This window comes from Aspergillus luchuensis, chromosome 1, assembly GCF_016861625.1.
Source record: "Aspergillus luchuensis IFO 4308 DNA, chromosome 1, nearly complete sequence".
NCBI classification, from domain to species: Eukaryota; Fungi; Ascomycota; class Eurotiomycetes; order Eurotiales; family Aspergillaceae; genus Aspergillus; species Aspergillus luchuensis.
Window position 1 is genome coordinate 64938 of NC_054849.1, and position 14550 is coordinate 79487.

General features: G+C 50.6%; 8 protein-coding genes and 1 non-coding gene across 9 annotated transcripts; 5 read left to right on the forward strand and 4 right to left on the reverse strand.

The window, feature by feature from the left end:
• Nucleotides 1–155: 155 nt before the first annotated feature.
• AKAW2_10024A (DUF4267 domain-containing protein) lies at nt 156–575 on the reverse strand (the record flags this gene model as incomplete). The annotated part of the gene is made up of 1 exon (XM_041684990.1): nt 156–575. The coding sequence occupies one exon, from the start codon at nt 573–575 to the stop codon at nt 156–158; it is 420 nt and encodes a 139-aa protein (XP_041536744.1).
• A 1230-nt stretch (nt 576–1805) lies between these two features.
• AKAW2_10025A (Hsp20/alpha crystallin family protein) lies at nt 1806–2810 on the reverse strand (the record flags this gene model as incomplete). Its single annotated transcript, XM_041685101.1, has 1 exon — nt 1806–2810. One exon carries the CDS (start codon nt 2808–2810, stop codon nt 1806–1808), a length of 1005 nt encoding a protein of 334 aa, XP_041536745.1.
• A 730-nt stretch (nt 2811–3540) lies between these two features.
• AKAW2_10026S (uncharacterized protein) lies at nt 3541–4060 on the forward strand (the record flags this gene model as incomplete). The annotated part of the gene is made up of 4 exons (XM_041685212.1): nt 3541–3605; nt 3680–3686; nt 3745–3879; nt 3962–4060. 4 exons carry the CDS (start codon nt 3541–3543, stop codon nt 4058–4060), a joined length of 306 nt encoding a protein of 101 aa, XP_041536746.1.
• A 269-nt stretch (nt 4061–4329) lies between these two features.
• AKAW2_10027S (uncharacterized protein) lies at nt 4330–5984 on the forward strand (the record flags this gene model as incomplete). The annotated part of the gene is made up of 4 exons (XM_041685323.1): nt 4330–5214; nt 5268–5394; nt 5450–5569; nt 5620–5984. 4 exons carry the CDS (start codon nt 4330–4332, stop codon nt 5982–5984), a joined length of 1497 nt encoding a protein of 498 aa, XP_041536747.1.
• Nucleotides 5985–6190: 206 nt separating this feature from the next.
• On the reverse strand, nt 6191–7555 carry AKAW2_10028A (uncharacterized protein; the record flags this gene model as incomplete). Its single annotated transcript, XM_041685434.1, has 6 exons — nt 6191–6558; nt 6615–6682; nt 6736–6878; nt 6931–7155; nt 7215–7319; nt 7376–7555. 6 exons carry the CDS (start codon nt 7553–7555, stop codon nt 6191–6193), a joined length of 1089 nt encoding a protein of 362 aa, XP_041536748.1.
• Nucleotides 7556–8548: 993 nt separating this feature from the next.
• AKAW2_10029S (putative GABA permease) lies at nt 8549–10405 on the forward strand (the record flags this gene model as incomplete). Its single annotated transcript, XM_041685545.1, has 6 exons — nt 8549–8668; nt 8732–8916; nt 8987–9066; nt 9137–9147; nt 9197–9566; nt 9621–10405. The coding sequence occupies 6 exons, from the start codon at nt 8549–8551 to the stop codon at nt 10403–10405; spliced, it is 1551 nt and encodes a 516-aa protein (XP_041536749.1).
• A 402-nt stretch (nt 10406–10807) lies between these two features.
• Nucleotides 10808–10897, forward strand: AKAW2_t10001S. Its single transcript has one exon. It is a non-coding gene; the product is annotated as a tRNA-Asp (tRNA).
• An 836-nt stretch (nt 10898–11733) lies between these two features.
• Nucleotides 11734–12486, forward strand: AKAW2_10030S (acetoacetate decarboxylase family protein; the record flags this gene model as incomplete). The annotated part of the gene is made up of 1 exon (XM_041685657.1): nt 11734–12486. One exon carries the CDS (start codon nt 11734–11736, stop codon nt 12484–12486), a length of 753 nt encoding a protein of 250 aa, XP_041536750.1.
• Nucleotides 12487–12842: 356 nt separating this feature from the next.
• AKAW2_10031A (putative FAD-dependent oxygenase) lies at nt 12843–14464 on the reverse strand (the record flags this gene model as incomplete). The annotated part of the gene is made up of 2 exons (XM_041685768.1): nt 12843–14090; nt 14210–14464. 2 exons carry the CDS (start codon nt 14462–14464, stop codon nt 12843–12845), a joined length of 1503 nt encoding a protein of 500 aa, XP_041536751.1.
• Between the last annotated feature and the right edge of the window lie 86 nt (nt 14465–14550).

A 14550-nucleotide genomic window follows, 5' to 3' on the forward strand; every position in this document is an offset into this window, starting at 1 on the left:
GTCCTACCCCATGGTCTGCGACCATCATAATCAAACCAATTTTCTAATGGACGCTATGCGTTACTTTAAACAGCCAGAAAATCCCTTGCTACGTTTGGAGCTCAGCTTATTCCACGAGCATATTCAGGCCAATCTGTGGATAGATCCCAGTCTTTCTACGCACAAGCCCTCCACCAGGCCCACGCCCCAAATCCCACACATGTAATCCAGTGTCCAAAGGCCTTGGTCTTGAGCGCCTCGCCCCCATTCGCCCAGACAACGAATCCATCGGCAAGTCCAACCAGCGCGCAAACGCCGGCGAAGATGGTAACGGCAGTTTCCTGACCGTAGTACTGCAAAGCAAGCAGTGTCAGACCGTAGCTCGTCTCGCGAATGCCCTTGATGTACATGAGGGGAGAAACTGCGCCGGGTGGAGGGGTGCGTTTGTTGCCATGGGTCGAAGCGGAAGAAGCGGCGGGTTCGAAGGGCAAGCCGAAACGCGGATACTCGGGGCCAGGGCGAGCCAGCGCATGGCAGCCCAGGGCGAGAGTCAGGCTACCCAGGATGTAGGCCGGGAGAGGACTGAAGGTGGTCATGTCGATTGCCGGTTTGGAAAAGGTCACGATCGATGGTATATTTATCGGAGTCTAAAACGCTCATCGAGCGGGTCAGTTTGTTTCCACTGCGGAGAGATTATTTGGCCGAGGGGGAAAGAGGAATATTGTGGCTGGAATGACACTGAGTGACCCACCTTCGCGCCGGGAAGTGAGCGTTTAATAATCCTCGTGGTAGGCACAACACTCCAACTGTGGACTATGAGGGTTGATTTAGAGCACAGCTGACCGTCAATGGTGAATGCTTGAATCCGGAGGAGATGGAAAAGAAAAGAGAAAGACTTTCGTCACCATGTTGGAGCTGGTGAGACCTAGGCAGTAGTACTTAGTAGGGTAAGTGTACTGGACTAGGATCACAAAGCAGCTGACAGCGCCAGTCCCAGTTAGGATTAGTGCTGATGTCCGGAACAATCATAGGGTTGTGATTGGTGGGTATCGGCGGCGCATCCCGCTCTCCTGCCTGTAGGCCTCAGGCACGCAGAACAATCACTCCCTTTCCAACACCGCTTCAACATACTATTATTCCTACATCAGTGAAGCCAATGATGCACGAAAATTATAGACGCTGATATATTGCCAAGCTCCAACCAGCTTCACTGTCTCGACCATTGAAGTGTGAGAAGTTTGAGAACTCCTCCTTCTAGGAGCCAGCCCTACTAACAATAGCATATATATCGAGCGTTACACTATACTAGCTACCAAGCACAAGGCTAGCAGCCAGCATCAACTGCCTGGTAGCGGTCGTAGCAATCATTTTCATAAACACCGTATCTTTTCTTATTCAAAATTGGTTACTATAGGATTGATTGCCGGATTCCTCGATGCTGTTTGAAGTTACTACCACTACTTCTACTTTGGTACAACCCGTATCCGGGATAACCAAATCCGGAACGAGATCGGGGAGCCGAGGCAGACATCACGTGCTCAAATGACATTCCTTTCCCCATTTTGGCTGGTTGTTACAAAGTACTTAGTACTCGTTCGTACTAATTCACTAACTATTTAGTTACCGGGCATCTACGGTGAAGATTTTCATCATGTTGGAGATCTGGGGATCGGAGATCCCATTTTCATTCCATTAAGTACAATATGATCGCAAATAACCATCAATCTTTGATAACAATACTAACAACAAACAGTTTAACGCCTGAGTCATATCACTCCATCACGGAAGAAATATGAATATGTCTTCCAAAAAGAAAGAGAAAGTCTTCACTGCACATTCACACGCGTCACCATCACCACATCCGTCTCCACCTTGGGCAACTTGATGATCAACACTCCGTTTTCCATCTCAGCCGTGATGCCTTCGACATGCACCTCCACGGGCTGGAACACACTGCCCAACCGCACCTGGCGATCGAGAGTCCCCACGCGACGTTCATCCAAGGCCAATGTCTTCAGCAATTCCTCATCGCCAGGGCGCTCAATCGTTCCGCTGACATTCAGCTCGAACTTCTTCGGGTCCCACTTTACTTCCACCGCCTCCTTCTTCGCCCCGGGCAGCGAAACATGCACTATAAAGGCCTCGGTAGTGTCGAATACATCCACCTCGGGGTGGAAAAAGTCGCCGCGCTTGTGATGCTTACCGTGACGATGATGGCCGAACTCCTTAAATCCAAATGGGCCAAAGCCACGGTGCGGTCCGCCGCGACCACCATGCTTGAAGCCACCGCGCATGTGTCGACCCCCGTAGGGTCCAAACCGACCATGCGGCCCATGGCCGAAGCCGCCATGGGGGCCAAATCCTGCGTGGGGTTCTTGAAAATCAGCCCCCCAAGCTCCAAATGCTCCGGGATGAGGGGGGTGGTCAAATTTTCCCCATGGACCGCGCCCGTGGCGACCAGGTCCATGACGGCCCTTGCCGCCTTTGGCGTGGAAACCACCGTGGCGACCGTGACGCTTGCATTTCCGGGGCTCATCATGGTTTTCCTCGTCGGAGGAGGAAGAGGAGGGTTCGTCATCTTCGGCAGTCTCGGTCTGGGTAGGTTCTTCGTCTTCAGTCACAGGCTCTCCGCGGCGGTGGCGGCGGTGGTGAGGGCCATGGCGGCCGCGATGGGGCAGATCAAAGTCTCCAGCACCAGCAAAGTGTTCGCCATGTGGCATGTGGTTGTGGTTGTGACCGGCGAAGAAGGGGTGAGCAAAGCTTGGTTCTTCCATGCTGGCGACGACTTCCCAATAGGGAGGGAGTTGATTGAGATCACGGATGTTGGCCATGTTGATTCTTGTGTAATACTTGTTGTGGTTTGGGTTCGTATGATGATATGAGTTTTTAGCTAAAACTGGAGTGTCGGATTGTGTAAAGAGGAGGAGAAGGAATGATGAGAGGGTATAGAATGAGGGATTGGAATGGTTGTAGTGATGAAGGGAACGTTATCAAGGTAAGCTGTCCCCCTTTATATAGATCCTGTTTCAGGCATCCATGATAGCTACTCTACATGATTTACGCCACAGACTTTGATAGTCGTCGTAATCCTTCTTCCTCGATTGGCGTCGCCACAGTCCGGAGATTAGCATATGCCGACTCGGATATCCTAATGCCCTTCGGGCTTTTCCCAATACATCACCGCTACTAACCCGATAGGGTATGTGCTGATGAGTCATTATCGGCCTTGCGGAGCTGGTTGCCCAGTTAAGCAGCCGAAGCTTTAAGTCCGACGGTAAATTGCTGCGCCACAGCCACAGCCACAGCCTTATCCCCGCAGCCCGAGTCTCGCTGTCTCTGCCGGTGGCGCTTCATGTGCAACACTGCAAAGGATTGCAGCTCATCATGGCTCCATTGGACCAGACCTTGCCTTTTGCCCCATGAGTCATGAGCTACACGGGTGTTTTATGTTAAGTCAAGCATCTCACGCTGTGGTTCTCAACGTGGCGCCGTCGAGACCACTCTCTTCGGGTGGTTCCTCTCCGACTGGTCGTCGGACTAGGCTACCACCCCAACCCTGCCATGGTTGATGGGGCCTTCAGCCTTATCGGTGGTTCTGTTCGGGCTGTTCAGGTCCCGAGAGGCCGGTCAGTCATCTATGCATTGTCATATTTTGCAGCTCGGGTGTCAGGACATACTTTCGATATGGCCTGTTAGTTAGAAACAATGTAAGTAAGAGCAAGCCAGTTTGACCCATTGAGCGACCGGCTCAGGGATTGTGACCAGCAATTTACGCCTCAATCATCACTTTTTGACGCTGTCGGCAAAAGTAAGATGTGTTGGCTACACTGCAAATCGAGCAGGGTGGGCCTGGTATTGAGAACGTCATATACGATGTCTCTGACCCTCAGTAACGATAAGGTATGTGAGTGAGTAGAGATCATATTGAGAATTACAGTCCTCCTTGATTGAAGCCAAGTATTAAACTATAGCCATCCAATAGGCTACAATTTTTACCTTGCTATGGACACCAAATCAACCCTGGCAATTTATACTGTCCCCAACCAATTTCCATATTTACGCCTACGACTGTATCCATTAGGGGGAGAGAGAGGATAAGATAGGATTCTTCAGTCATTGAGTAGTACTAATACGCTATCTTGCATGACGTGCGAGTAAGCACTTAGCCCAAAGTGGATGTGCCAGTGATGCCAGAGAGATAACCAGCTCACATGAAACTGCTGCCTATCAGTGTAGGTTATGATAATCACATTTCTCGCAAACAGATTCAGGTGGTGAGATATTCTTGGTTCTATCATTTATATTGTCCTCCAACGACACCAGGACGATCGGATAAAAGCCACAGAGAGCATGGATGAATGGAATGTCCTAACTGCAACGGCAACGCAGCTTAGCCAGTTGCTGTATCGGGGCGACACTACTAGTGTGGATATCGTCAAGGCCTACCTCGCTCAAATCGACCGGCACAATAGAGCTGGCCTGAACCTGCATGCAATAATCTCCGTCAATGCCGAAGCTGCTCTTGCTCAAGCAGCAGCCCGCGACGACGAAAGATCGCAGGGCAAGACCCGCAGTCCACTTCATGGAATTCCGATTATCATAAAAGATGCGATCATCACGTCCGAGTCCCTAGGTTTACCTACCACGGTCGGCGCCGCTGCGTTCAAAGACACATATGGACGGAAGAACGCATGCATCATAGATATACTCCTAGACCACGGCGTGATCATCCTCGCCAAAGCCAGTCTAACGGAATTCTGCGGCCTGAAGGCGACGTGCATGACCGCCGGTTGGTCAGCAGTAAATGGACAAACTCAGTCAGCTTATATCAAGGGTGGTTTTCGATCGGACGATCTGTTTATCGGTCGCTCTGGACCGGGAGGCTCCTCGTCCGGGTCTGCAGTGGGGGTTTCAGCCGGCTTTGTGCCGTTATCGCTGGGGACGGAAACTTCGGGTTCAGTCTGCATGCCGGCAAATCGGGCGGGATTGTACTCTATCACTGCCACTCGCGGGAGTGTCCCAATGGACGGAATTTTTCGCTTAAGCAAAGACTTTGATAAGTTGGGTGCTATGGCCAAGTGTCCCGAAGACCTGGGTCTGTTGATGCCACTGCTCAATGGCACGCGCTTGGTGTCTGCAAAGTGGAGCGACGTCTCGATCGGATTTGTCGATCCAATTGTATGGGATGCGTTTGGATTCCAAAAGACCCAGGACAAATATGTGGAAAGTCAAATTGTGAGTCCCCTTTTACTCTACGGTTCAGGCTGGCCATACCTGATGCTTGATAGCTCGATGGGTACGAATGGGCAAGAGCGCAAATAACTCTCCGAGGAGCCCGGGTTGTCTACCCCGTAGATTTGCCGACAATGGAGGGCCTTCGCTTTGAAGGCAAAAGCGTAAACTATACAGTTGCATGTACGCTTATCGCCCCCCACGAATGGTTTTCTATGATGGCTCACGATTATTACAGTTCATGAATTTCCAAGGCTATTTGAAGAGTATTGCTCGCTTCTAGTTGTCCCCAAGGTCACATCAGTTCCAGAATTGATCCACTACAACGGAGAACATGCATCTTCTGCCATGCCGCAGCGTAAGTAATCTCACCACATCTTTGAAAGTCCGAGCACTCATATCTCGTAGCACATACAGATCAAAATGACCTCGAGGAGACCCTCAAATCAACATTGACAGAAGAGAAAGCTACGGCAGCCAAGGCCTATGCTCAACACTTGGCCGGTCCCGACGGCATCGATGCGACACTGCGGGAAAATCATATTAACCTGATAATTGGGCCAGGTGATTGTGCAATTTGTGCAGTGGCGGCTCTTGCAGGCTATCCCACTGCCGTGGCTCCACTTGATCGCTTGGAAGGTCCTGGTGGGCTGGGCCAGCCTCAGGGGCTAATGCTGATAACCAGTGCGGGTGGTGAAGCACAGATTTTGGCATTCATGCAGTTGTGGAAACAGGTTGTGGGTGATTGGAAAGTCCCCTCTTTACTGCTCTAATGGGAAGTATTGAGACCAATCCCGTCTTGTACGTCTGACCTTTCTTATGTGCTGTTCTGGATTGGTCATCTTTTCAACTTATCGAGGGTCGTATTGTGACGATAGAAAAGCGGCTTTTTCGTAGAACTTGAAGAGTAAAGTAATCCCACACATTGTATGTTATCATGGTGCTATTCGCATAGGGATATTACAAAGGGCCATGAGAGCTATCGATCCTCTACCTCCACTGTAATGTCAACCGTCATTAACACTCCGCCCCCCTTCTCTCCATCAGTCAAACGCTTCGTGCTATCACTGAAGCTTGACCTTTTGATGGTCGACTTCCTCTTCACAGACACAACCGAGTCAATCGTCGCCAATTCTGTGGGCCCTTTCCCTTTACTTCCATGACTTCCAGGTGTAGAATTATGTCCGTATGGATGAGTATGTTTCAGCTCGACCTCATCGGGCAGTCTGGTGGTGATTAGGCCGGAATGTAAGCCCGCAAAAATATGGTACAGCGTTGGTAGGCAGACGATGGTGACGGTTGAGCAAGTCATGGCTTGTTGGCAGATCATGGGATTAACGACGGTCCCTAGATTCGAGGTAAATTCAGTATGAGTGGGTGGAAAGGAAGAGGATGGTACTAACATGTTATATCAGTCGAAAGAAGGTATGATGGTAGAAGGGCAAGGTATGCAATGGCCAGTGCTACTACACTGTACCGTTGGTCAGTGGCTTATAATTCCTAGAGATTGGATGAGCAAGGTACATTATGCGTGCTGAGAAAGCAGCTAGAATCTTCACCCTTGTCGTGAGTGTCAATTGGACATTGCGCATCATAAAGAATGGAATGACCACGATGACAAGTTCTGTTATTATGTGTATTATCGAGATAGGATAGAGAATCGAGCCCTTATGTACAGTCAGGACACACACATCCATAAGTCTCCTATAGTATGCATACCTTCCCAACACAGTGAGAGGAGCTATAGAGCCACGGGTCAGGCATCTTGCATTGGAATGCAATCCCAAAGACGGCGAAAATGGTCCAGGCCGCTACAAGGCCGACGGTGATGCGACAAGTCTGGCGGATGCCGCGATGGGGAGTCAATTTCCAGACGAGCAGCGTGGTAGAAATTTCGGATAATGAGAGGACAATGACATGGAGAAGCTGCGCAGCGTAGAGGTACTACATCACAGGTTCAATTTCGGTGACTGCTCGTTGGAATTGCTATGGAAAGAACTAACCTTGCTAGCTGTCTGGATGGCTGTGTCACTAAGACTGTCAATATGTCGACCTATCCCACTGTCAACCCCTTTTTGTATCACTATCACCTCGACAACTAGTAGCGCCTAAGTACAATGACTGGTTAGAGGATTCTGTGCTCCGTGGGCCGTTAACCACCCACCAGAGCTAGCCATACGGGTGTATGGACAGCAGACCGACGCTGTTTGAAGTAGAGCACCGAGCATAGCTTTGCTGCCACAAAGATAATGGCCACAATCAAAAGTGCAACAGATACGAGAGTTATGAGTGGCCCATGATTGTCATCTGAGAGTGTCTCGAAGGGAGCTTCGGTCTCAGCCATGATCACGGTGATGGAAGGACATAATCGAATAATCAACAGGTTAGAGACGGGGTCGGATGACAGAGCGGATTATAGCGAAAGTAAAATTTCGAGAAGAGGATATCTGTTTATTGGCGCAGTAATCGGAGTATGCTTGGCTACCGGGATCATAATCCCTGTCGTGCTGCTCGGCGTGTAAACGAGGTGGACGAGAACTCATGTCGCCGGTTCAACACTAGCCCCCTGGAGCCAGGCACCAACAATTGATCATACCATCACCCCTGTGTTCGATGTTGCGGAAAGAATTTCCATTGGATATCACGTTTGATTGCCACTGTTGTTATGACTAGCACTTTCAACCTTTACGATTGTGGCCAAGGAGCCTGGCTGCTATCTGTGATCCAGCCCTGGTAATTGTCCTGGAGAGTATAGATTTTCCTCCGAGATTGCTCCGCTGAAGCTAGCTAATTATTTTCTCGCAACGGACGGACTCATTCTAGGCGCAATTTATGCTGTGGGGGATCAGTGGTGGATTCTCCGATGGTCCGAGCCCGGAGATGCTGCTAATGCACCCTAAATGCCTTCCGTGCCGTTAGTCCCATTAATTGGCGTCGAAAACCCATGTCACTCAATCTAAACGGCGGGGTCGTCCTCTTTTAGTTCGATGTTCTTGTCCATTGTTTGCTGAGAATGTTATTTCGCTCAAACGACAGTTGCAGATGGTCGCATGCCGCGTCACCAGAATCGGCCAGAGTGTCTGCAAAGACGCAGCGCCATCATTCCACTTTCAGACAATGTCCGGACGGTTCCCTGAACTTGGCCTGCATGGTATCCCTGCATTTATTTGAGCCTGCCCCGAAGTCGGACGCCCAAAGTTCCGGAAATTTTTCCAAGGTTTTTGGTGTCATTCATCCCTATCTAGAGAAAATTGCATTGTGGGCGATTCTTCCATCAGCACCGCCACTTGATGCACTCTTTTCTGCAACCTGATATCATTGACACCGCTTGTATAAGATGCTAGATGAGGAGGTTGAAATGAAAAGCGGCAGTGCCGTCCGATCCACGGTTGCTGATGAAAGCCCGCGTGGTGCTGCAAGCAGCAGCGTCGAGTACCGTCAGCGACAGAAGCTAGACGTATATGATTGCCCTCATCTGAATCACACCCCAGTTTGCGCATGCTAACCTGGTTCTTTCCAGCGATACTTGAACTTCTTCTCCTCTCTGGCTTTCTCTGCGACTCTTCTGGCGTCATGGGAATCGGCTGGAGGCAGCTTGCAGGCCGGTCTTTTTAACGGAGGTCCTGCTGCCATTGTGTATGGCATTATTATCAGTGGTGTGGGGAATCTGGCAATCGCCACTTCACTTGCTGAACTCGCATCAGTGTATGTAGTTCCTGTTTACTAAAGAGTTGTTTTAAGAAAATATTGCTGATCAAACATTTCGATTCTCCAGGCACCCGACGGCTGGGGCGCAGTATCACTGGAGCTACGTTCTGGCACCACGCTACCGGCGCTTCATCAGTTTCTTCCAAGGTTAGACCTTCACAGTCAAATCTGTATTGTGGCTGGACATAATGAACTGACTAATCGTGGATTTTTGCAGGCTGGGTTACCGTATGTTTGTTGGTCTCTCGAGCACTCCACCCTTTCTAACAACACCCAGTTCTTCTCATGGGCCGCTCTGGTCTGCATCTCGCCCTATTTCATCGGCACCGAGATTGAAGGAATGGCTATCCTGGCCTACCCGGACTATGATGCAAAACGGTGGCAGGGAACTCTGCTCATGTGGGCAGTAGTCCTAATCCCGATCGTCATCAATATCTTTGCCCGGCGCCTGCTCGCCATCATCGAAGTCGCAGCTGGGGTAATGCACGTTGTCTTCCTTCCCGTGATGATTGCAACATTTGTTATTCTGGCCCCGCGCAACTCCAATGCTTTTGTCTGGGATACTTTTGTGAGTGGCCTCAGTGGCTGGGAAAACCCAGGAGTCGTGTACTCCGTGGGACTATTGGGCGTCATCACCCCCTTGAGTGGTACCTCTACTCCCGCCCTGACCATACTACGAACCAACTAACCAACCTGTTTAGGAGTCGACGGCATCATCCACATGTCAGAGGAAGTCAAGAACGCTAAAGTCGTTATCCCTCGGTCAATGATCTACGGCACCATAATCAACTCTATCATGGCATTTGGCTACCTCATCGCCGTCCTTTACTGCATGGGCGACTACACCGCTGCCCTCACGAGCCCGACAGGGTACCCCATTATTACCATCGCCTACCAAGCCACCGGCTCCAAAGCAGCCACATACGTGCTCATGGCCATGGGCATGCTTCCGGGTTGGATTGCGTTGTTCAATGGTCTTGCTTCTGTCACCCGACTTACGTGGGCCTTCGCACGAGACAACGGCCTTCCGTTTTCTGATTTCTTCGTCAAGGTTGATCCACGATTTAAGATCCCAATTCGGGCATTGTTCCTTGTCACAACATTGGTTATTCTTCTCTCCTTTATTCAGATCGGGTCATCAGCCGCCTTCAACGCTATTCTCTCCTTGAGTACGTTGGGATTATATATCTCATATCTGATCCCATTGGTTCTTCTGGTATGGAAACGGTTCACCGCACCGAAGGACATTCCACAGGGGACGTTCTCTCTAGGAAAGTGGGGGCTGCCCATCAATCTGGTAGCCATCCTTTTCGCTACCTACTTCTCCATCTTTTTACCCTTTCCGTCTGAGGTGCCGGTCACTGGGGAGACCATGAATTACGCTGGGCCGGTGTTGGGCTTTGTGATGCTGTTTGCCATTGGGGACTGGCTGGTGCGAGGCCGCCATAAGTGGAATGGCCCAACAATGGCGTATTCGCGAGAGTGATGGGGTCCCCACTGATTTGAATATAAGGGTGTCGAGGTCATGAGGCAGTTGCATAGTCATGCTCATCACACAGTCGACACAGATTATACTCGATGTATATTTACTATACAGACACTCCTTTTCAAAAATATATAATCATGACAATTAGTATAGGAAGTCTACTTCAGCACAACCGGTTCACGACCTAGAACCACTGACATGAAGTTATCCTAGCCAATGCATATGTAAAAGTTGAAGTGGTGAAAATTACTTGGTTGAAAATACCGCCCCATTTTGGCATTGAGTACTTCAAGATTTCAGCTGTATCCGACCAGCCCAGCAAACCTTCCACTTGCAAGGCGTACAATTTTCTATTACATTTCTTGCTCATAAGACAAGACTCTCGCTTAAACCTTTATCCAATCCTCGATGGTCTAACGGTCATGATTTCCGCTTGTCAATCCCTTTCGGGAACAAGCGCGGGAGACCTGGGTTCGACTCCCAGTCGGGGAGATTTCTTTTTTTTTTTTCTTCGGCGGCAAAAACTTATTTGCGACCGCTAATTTTAGCACTTTATCTTGATTCTGCTTTTCTTCTCTATTCTTTTGTTGTGGGGGCTCAAAGATTAGGATATGTACGTATAAACGTATTGATCGGTGCCCGGTTTGCTATATATGACCTATCTCCTTCACATAATGGGACGAAATGTCTTCATTTGGCTGATCTGCACCTGACCTGAGTTATTGGGTTTATTCGGATCTGCCATTTATAGACATTTGACATCTAATGATTGATGAACTTTCCACTGCCCATTAAGTATTCGTAATGTACCACCCCGCTTGGACGCACCCGTCATCTGAAGTGTCATCCTTCGACGTCCAGATAGCTCTGTCGCTTGAAGGTAGGAAGCTGCAGCACCCTTTCAACCCCGGCAGAGGTTCGGAGCCGGCGGCTGTACATCCCCGTGTGGCTACAATTTGGATGGTCAGATTTGCAGTAGAACAGCCCAGACTTGTTCGGGTACAGAGTTTGATCTTGGTGGGGAACAAAGAGACCCTCGTATTCGAGACCGGGTCACTGAGGATTAAGCTCAAACAAGCATCTTGTTTGAAATAATTAAGCTTCGCTCGGCAGCGATGCGGAGAATCTGGCTGGACCCCTTCTCTGACTCGTAATGAGCATCGTATCCCAGCCCAATCCACACACTCAGCAGCCATGGTCGTCTGCTGGGATTATGGTATATTTGAGATCCCCTCCCCTAGTTTGCCCAGCTGGAAAATCCCGCGAAAGCACTGCAAAAGGATAAATATCCCACTACTGAAAATTGCCATCAAAACCACGTCATCAGAATGCCTTTCGGTACCTTCGAGCTCACTGGGGATGCCATCCCTCAATACGCACCACCATATCCCACCGGCGACTGCGACTTCACCGGTTCCACCATCCTAGTCGTAACCTACCGTACGACCGCACACAGCGTCGCTCCCTTCGTTCCCAGCATGCTTGAACTGGAGGACGAGCCCCTCATCACCGTCCGCCTCCTCCGACACAGCATGACTTCCTTCGGCCCATACAACGAGTACACCCATGGCGTGGACGTGCGCTACCGCGGAGAGAAATATGAATACTTCCTCTCCCTGATCCTCGACAACGAGTCACCCGTCCTAGCTGGCCGAGAGCAATACGGCTTTCCAAAGAAGTTCGGCACAGTGGAGTTCAACCCGTCTGAGCCATGTGGGACCCGAGTGATGCGCGGACATGTCGAGCATCCTCCACACCAGAAGATCCTACAGATGAACTATAGTCCTGTTCGGAAGCAGGCAGTCCCGGATGTGGGGATGACGGTCGAAACACGCTGCATGAATCTACGTGTGCTGCCTTCGCCGATTGCGGGACAGCCTCCGTCTGTGAGGGAGTTGATGCCTCTGGCACTTAAGATCACGGCGAAGGAGATTTGGGATGGTGAGGGTTCAGTCTCGTTCCCCGAGCCGTCAGAGGTGGATCCGATGCATCGGATTGAGATTGTGCGGTATGAAAGTGCGCATTTCCTGCGGGAGGCGAATCTCTGGCTCGGTCCGACGGGGGATGTTTACTCTGTTTAGGAATCGCATGCTACTTATTTATGTGGGTAGGGGGAAGCCGGATTGACACCAGGCACTCTCTGGTTCCTTTTTCGAAGCAAACCCTGTCAATAGCCCGCCAGAAGGTATCCACTGTGCTATCATCAATGTATAACACTCCCAGCTATGTTTTTCAAATTGTGTACGGACAGAAGTCTCTTTGGCAATATAACAAGATGCATATATCAGTGCGTCTACATTTGTAGGCTGAGTAAAGCCCTATAATGTGGCTGGTTTCTAAGGGCGAGCTACCAAATCCGTGATTTGTTGCATGGTAATTCTTTCAATTGATATTAAGCGTTGACAATATGCTGCGAGTTTATTTTACATAGCCCCCTTCAAGGGATAGGAGCATAGTAGCTAAACTTGCCAGTAGGGTCATACTTGGCCTTCAAAGACCGCAGACGCTGCTGACGCCATCCCTCGCTGCCATACAGCTGCTGGGGCGTCTCATCACCATGGGCATAGTTGACATACGCGCGGATATCCTCGCGATCAGTACCAGCAAAGAGAATGTTGCGCAGCTCCTGGCCCAAGTTAGCCCCGCGGCGATCAAGCTCGGCGCCGTCAGGGAAGTAGTTGATCATGGGAGCAGCCAGCACGTTCTCATTACGGAAGGCGAAAGCGCTCGACCGGCTGTCGATATCGTGGACACCGCCAACAGAGTATCCCTCGAACATGAAGATGGAGTTGTTGAACGCCGAGGGGCCGCGGGTGGCATTGGCGTAGACGTCCCATGCCGTCTGCTGGGCAGTGACGTTGTACGTTTCGAGGTAGATCGGGTAACGGGGGTTGGCCATGCCCATCTTCTGGCAGGGTGCGGAGTCAACAGCAACCTCGGTCCATGCGGCGAGATCCTTGTATGTGCCGTTGTTGGGCGACACGGAAATGGGTCCGATCTTGCGGAAAGGCGCGGTGTAGACGGAATCGACGGTTTTCACTCCCTCCTGGATGATATAGAAGATGATGACCGGGTTGTTGGGATCGGCATCTGCATTGTTCATCCAGTAGGACCAGTTAATCACGCCAGCGGCCTGGGTGCCGTTCTTGATCAGGTAGTCATTGGCAGCCTGGTAGACTTCGGCAACCTTGTCGCCACTGAATGTCAGCGTTTCGATGGCCCAATCGCTGTATTCAATGTCATAGACCTTCATAGTGAGGGAAGTGACGATGCCAAAGTTGTGGCCTGCGCCCTTGACAGCCCACCAGAGGTCCGAGTTGGCGTCGATGTGGGTCAGGGTGCCGTTGGCCAAGACGATATTCATCGAGACAAACTGATCCAAAACGAGGCCGTGGTGGCCTTGGAGCCAACCATGTCCACCACCAAGGGCAGGACCGACAAGACTGACACATTCGCAGGTTCCGGTCACAGTCTGCTTTCCTGCGGCCCAAAGCTGATCGGTGACCTCCTTGGACATGGTGCCACCTCCGATCGTCGCGGTCTTGCCATCAGCTGCAACTTTGACACTGCTCAGCTGGCCCATGTAGATAGCGATGCCATGAGTCATTTCTCCGAGGGAGATGAGTGCACCGTGCACACCATTGTAGGTCAGGAAGGGAACATCCTTCTGATTGGCGAATTTCACCTGCAGGATCAATTAGCAACTCCTTAAGTCACATTATTTGAAATATGAAAGGCACAGGGAAAAGTAAGAGGGGGGGAGATGGGCAAATTAAGGGATGGATTGGAAGATTGGAGACATACAATTTCGGCGACATCGTTTTCGGTGCCAGGAACCACGACAACATTAACCTCGGGTTCATCGAGAACGGACCACCGCGTGGTGGCATTTGTGAATCCACTCGAGCCCGGGAAATAGACCTGGGAGGTGTTGGACAGTCTACCCGAGAGAGTCTTGAGGTCACTTTCCCAGCTGGAGGAGCGAGGAATCTGCTGTGAGACCGTGGCGAATGCCCAGGCGGCGATGGCCGTGAACACCTCCATCTTGAGTCGAAACATGGCGCCAGAGAGAGAGAGTTCCCGATCGGCAATTGAGATGCGGTGGGAATAAAAAGGAAAACGATGCAAAAGCAAAAATAAGAACA